At 56.7% G+C, this 5,666-nt stretch overlaps 1 protein-coding gene across 1 annotated transcript; it reads left to right on the top strand.

Moving 5' to 3' along the window:
- The first annotated feature begins 762 nt into the window (after positions 1-762).
- TRIL (TLR4 interactor with leucine rich repeats) lies at positions 763-5,269 on the top strand. Its single transcript, XM_063153705.1, has one exon. It carries the CDS (start codon positions 875-877, stop codon positions 3,083-3,085), a length of 2,211 nt encoding a protein of 736 aa, XP_063009775.1. The 5' UTR covers positions 763-874; the 3' UTR covers positions 3,086-5,269.
- The last annotated feature ends 397 nt before the right edge of the window (positions 5,270-5,666 follow it).

The following is a 5,666-nucleotide window of genomic DNA, read 5'->3' as shown; positions in this document are numbered from 1 at the left end:
TAGTGGGCAGGACGGTGCAGAGAATGAAAATTCATTCCTTTATGTACTACAGGAGGCTTAGTCCTCTGCCGTTTGCTCAACACAAAGAAAAGTCCTCAATCCGTGGTAAACCGTAACTATTGCTTTTGGCAGGTTTCTAAATACAAGGAAAAAAAAAAAAAAAAAAAAAGAGAGATGGGGCGGGCAGACAACGTCTAGTTTACTTCTGTTCCCTTCCCCCTCCCCGAGGAGCAGCTCTATCTGCAACCCATGTGGCTGGGAGGCAGCCACAGCCGGTTCCAATTCCTACTTTCCCACTCTGCGCCCCTGCTCGCTGCCGGGGCTGAGCCGAGCCAGGACGGGCCGCGGGCTTCCTCCCCCCGCCCCCCGCCGCGCCGTCCTCCCTCTCCCCGCTCCATCCGATCCTCCGGTCCCCCAGGGCACAGTGTGGGAAGTACGAATTTCCGCTGAGCTTTCTCGGCAACTTTCGGAGCTCGTCTTTCTCCCGCTCCCCGCTCCGCCCGCCGCCCCCTGCCGTCCCTCCCCGCCCGTCCCCTCCGCCCCCGGGAGCGCCGGCCGAGCAGCCGAGCCGCCCCGCTCCGCTCCGCAGCGCGCCCGCCCCCCGCGGCACCGCCGCCTCCGCCACCGCCGCCCCACAGCCCGAGGGCCGCGAGGGGCGGCAGAGCCCGGGCGGCGGCCCCGGCAGCGCTCCCGGCCGAGCCCATGGTGCCGGGCACCGCGACCTGCAGCCGCCGCCGCCGCGCCTGTCTGCCCGGTGCGGAGCTCAGCCCGGCGCGGAGCAGAGGAGGGGCCCATTAGCAGCAGCAGAGGAGGCGGAGGGGATGCCGGAGAGACACAAAGCCGGCGGGGGAAGCAGCCCACGGCTCGTCCCGGGATGGGGGCGCCGCGCCGGGTCCGCCTGATGCTGCTGCCGCGGGTGCTCTGGGGCTCCGTCCCCCTCATCCTCCAGCTGCTGCTGCTGCTGCCCGCCGCCGAGCCCATCTGCCCCGAGCCATGCGACTGCCAGCAGCACCAGCACCTCCTCTGCACCAACCGGGGCCTGCGCTCCGTGCCCAAGACTGCCGAGCCGCAGGATATCCTCACCTACAGCCTCGGGGGCAACTTCATCGCCAACATCTCCGCCTTCGACTTCCACCGCCTGGCAGGGCTCCAGCGCCTGGACCTGCAGTACAACCGGATCCGCTCGCTGCACCCCAAGGCCTTTGAGCGCCTGGAGCGGCTGGAGGAGCTTTATTTGGGAAACAACCTGCTGCCAGCGCTGGCCCCTGGCACGCTCAGCACCCTGGCCAAGCTGCGTATCCTCTACGTGAACGCCAACGAGATCGGCCGTCTCAGCGCTGCCTCCTTCTCTGGCCTCGACAGCCTTGTCAAACTGCGGCTGGACGGCAACGAGCTGGGCTCGCTGGGCGATTCCACTTTCTCAGGGCTGCCAAACTTACTCTATCTGCACCTGGAGTCCAACCGCATCCGCTGGCTGAGTCGCGGTGCCTTCACTGGCCTGGCCAAGTTGCGCTTCCTCGACCTCTCAGGGAACCAGCAGAGCTCCCTTCGCCACCCAGACATCTTTGGGCCGCTGCGCTCCCTTCACACCCTGCTGCTGGCCAGCAACAGCCTGCGGCAGTTGACAGGGGGGCTCTTCCAGCACCTGCCCGGCCTGGCAAAGCTCTCACTCAGCGGCAACCGACTGTCTCACCTGGCCCCGGATGCTTTCAGGGGGCTGGGCTCACTGAAGGAGCTGCGCCTGGAGGGGAACCTGCTGAGCCACCTACCTGCCACCCTACTGGAGCCGCTGGACAGCCTGGAGGCACTGGATCTGAGCCGCAATGCACTGACCGCCCTGCACCCGGCCGCCTTCGGCCGCCTCGGCCGCTTGCGGGAGCTCAGCCTGCGGGACAACGCACTGGCCACGCTCCCCGGGGAGCTCTTCGCCTCCAGCCTGGCCCTCTACCGCCTGGAGCTGGAGGGGAATGCCTGGAGCTGCGACTGCCGCCTCCGCGGCCTCAAGCGCTGGCTGGCGACCTGGCACTCCCAGGGCCGCCTGCTCACCGTCTTCGTGCAGTGCCACCTGCCACCCGCCCTGGCCGGCAAGTACCTCGACTACCTGCAGGATGCCCAGCTGTCGCTGCCGCAGGACGGCGGCCCCTGCCCCGATGGTGCCTCTCCCTCCCCGCCATCCCCCGAGGGACTTGGCAGCAACAACAGCGCAGCGGGGCTGCCCCCAGGGCCACCACCGCCGGCCGCCTCCACCGCCCGCCTGACGCTGGGGGTGCCCATAGCCGCCAGCCCCACGCCGGCACCGCTGCCCAGTGCGGCGGCGTGGCCCCGACGGGCCGGTGCCTCCGGGATCCCACCGCTGGTGTCCGACCCGTGCGACTTCAACAAGATGTTCCTGCACAACCTGTCGGTGGAGGCGGTGGGCTCCAGCTGGGTGACGGTGCGCTGGGCCGTGCGGCCTCACCGCAGCCCCCGCCTGCTGGGGCCGGCGCGATTCCGCCTCCTCTTCGACCGCTTCGGCGCCGCCGTCAAGTTCCAGCGCTTCGTGTACCTGCCGGAGCGCGGGGAGCCGGCGGCCACGCTGCGGGAGCTCCGCCCGGACACGCCCTACCTCGTGTGCGTCGAGGGCGTCCTGGGCGGCCGCGTGTGCCCGGTGGCGCCGCGGGACCACTGCGCCGGCCTGGTCACCCTGCCCGAGGGCGGCACCGCGGCGGCGGCGGCGGGCGGGCCCCGCGGCCCCGACCAGCAGCTGCTCACGCTGGTGCTGCTGGCGGTGAACGCGCTACTGCTGCTGGCGGCTCTGGCCGCCTGGGCCGCCCGCCTGCTGCGCAAGAAGGTGCTGGGCCGTCGGCGTCGGAAGGCGGCCCCGGTCCACGTGCGGCAGCTCTACTCCACACGCCGCCCGCTCCGCTCCATGGGCACCGGAGTGTCCGCCGACTTCTCGGGCTTCCAGTCCCACCGGCCGCCCCGCGGCGCCGCCGCCTGCGCCCTCAGCGAGGCCGACCTCATCGAGTTCCCCTGCGAGCGCTTCCTGGACAGCGGCGGCGGCCGGCACGGCGATGAGCACCTGCTGCAGCGCTTCGCCGACTGAGCCCGCCGGGGCCCGCGGCAGCGCGGAGGGGAAGGCGGGCGCCGCTCTGCCAGGGGATGTGCGGGCCCTGGGGTCGCGGCCTCCGAGGGGATGGTGCGGCTCCGTGGCTGCGTTCAGCCGCCCTTGCTGCGGGCCGCGGCTGAGGCTGCCTGTGAGAACGGGTTACTTCTGGCGGCACCCCCCCGTTTTGTCAGGAATCACCGCTAACCCAAGGAAAAGCCCTGACAGGCGGTAACCGTGCCTTGCCACGAGGAGCAAACAGCAGGAGCTACTGCCAAGAGCAGCCAGTGCCTCCCCTAAGGAAACTCCGAGCTGTTAATTTAAGTGTGCTGTTTTACAGGTGGTTTCCTCCGACTGCAGGTTGGGAACAAGTTCAGTGAGCGGCCTGGCCCTGTGTGAGGAGCTTTGAACAGGTCTTTTCCAAGGCACCAGCCCTTCCTAATCAAAAATTTGGATCGAGGGTCATCTTTTCAATGAACTTTTTGCAACCAGGGAGCTGTCTGGAGGGCTGGAAATGTAGGGGTTAGTGCTCAATGGTTTGAAGGGCTGTGCCGTTTCAACTCAAACCGAATGTGAGGCAATTTAATGTGCACAAGCGTGCTTTTATACTTTTCTGTAAACGAGAAACAGTAATGCAGCTGGTTAGTTCTACAGGAATATATTGCTGACACCACTAAGAAAAAACTAACAGTTTTTTGTAGAATGTTTACAAATGAGCTATTTTAAAATTGTTTTTGAATAAATACTGCTTGGTACTTGTACACATGAATGTGTGCTGTAGTTGTCTGGGTCCATGATGGTCAGCAGATCACTGACCCTCACATAATCCATTTTCATTTCTAAATACGTGGGTGCAGAGGTGAACTATTGATGGATAAATAATCATTGGTGCCTTATTTCAGAAACAATAATAGGTGAGAATATTTCAGGAATGTGAAACAATCTTTATCCTAACAGGCAATTCTCTCCTAGCCTTAGCCTACTAAAGTTAGAAGCTTTATGTACCTCACTGTGAAATAAAACATTTTGTGTATTAATCTAGATTATGTGTTTTGTGTAGCTGAGTGAGTAATGCTAGAGTTAAACCCTTATGCAGTAGTATATAATGTTTGAGTTGTTTTGGTTTGTTGGTTGTTGTGGGTTTTCTTTTTTTTAATTAGGATTTTGCTGTTGGTTTCAGAGCAATGCTAATGATTTTATGGTCAGTTGCTCTCTACTTCTCAGACTTTTTCCTAAATATTTACAGAATGTGGTTCTGTTATTATAAAATATGATGGTTTAGTTTACATTAATAATTCTCTCTGTGTGGTCTACAAATGAGCTGGTTAAAGAGGTCCAAATCGGGATTGCACTTTAAATGCAAATGTTTTAGAAGGAGTTTGGTAAATTGCTGAGACCATTGATACAACTTCTGCTCCTCTGAATTTAATGTGCAACCTCAGATGAACTCTTGTGGAACTGAATGGCTTGAAGGAAGTGTTAATGTACTATGGAGACATTTGTCACAATATCATGCATTCATTGCTGACCCGAGGTGTTCGTGACTACAAGTTGTTTATTACCATAATTGCAAGTAAGCAGTTTGGAGGTTTTCTCTCTTTCTTTTTTCTTTTCATTTTTTCAGATGAACAAGTGTTTACAAAAGATACCATAGTAACTGGTACCTTCAGTTGCAGTTCAGTGACTGAATAGAGAGAAAAGACTTTTATGTTCTGAGGGAGAGAGTGTAGGGATCATTTTCCTTAATCTTTGTCTTTTCTATGGAGGAAAAAAATCAAAGTCTTGTTTCTTGGGTCAGTAGCAAGAAATCCTTTGGGACTTCATTTTGACAGGCAGTACTTTTCATGAATATCAGGGGCCAAACTCGGTCGTCAGTGTATAGATTAAAATTCACTGCAATAGACACCATGTTGAATGGAATTAAAATTGAGGGAATGCAGTATCAGGTTTCATTTTTTGTTAAGAATTTAAAATTTCTGCTCTCTTGGACACCTGGGTGCTTTTGGCCATTTATGATTGTGGAATACGCCACTGTTTGTTGTTAGAAATGCAGTGGGATTATTGAGTAAAGCTGTGTATCACACTAACGTTAGCTCTATCACTGGATATTCTTCCAATGGGAGATGCATAGATGCTGTACATGGTTATAGTCAATTGTCAATAAATCCATTTGCTGAAAGAAAATTTGTGTCTTACCTTGTATCTCATCAAGCATCCTTCTTCAATCATAAATTTGCTCTAACTTCTTCATTTTATGAGCATGAGGGCTCTGGACAATGTCTCATCATTCTTTTAATATCTTTTGGTATGAAAGAACATACATAATGTTTCCTGTTTTGTTTTTAATATGTTTGGACAGTGCAAACAGAAAAATAACTAAAATGGGCAGTTCTGGAACAGATGGACCACTGTCTCAAGAGAAGCTAATAAGGTGCTATTACATCAGTGAACTATTGATCCTTTATGAGGAAAACTAAGAAAAAATTAGTGTTTGGGATCATACCAGTAGTTTATGCTCATTGGAAGTTACAGTTCTGAGGGTTTTTCAGTATTATCAGGCTAATGATATCAGGGTGTCTTG

This window comes from Melospiza melodia, chromosome 1 (genome assembly GCF_035770615.1).
Source record: "Melospiza melodia melodia isolate bMelMel2 chromosome 1, bMelMel2.pri, whole genome shotgun sequence".
Taxonomy (NCBI): Eukaryota; Metazoa; Chordata; class Aves; order Passeriformes; family Passerellidae; genus Melospiza; species Melospiza melodia.
The sequence above is the reverse complement of the archived record's forward strand: the minus strand, read 5'-3'. Positions and strand labels throughout refer to the sequence as shown.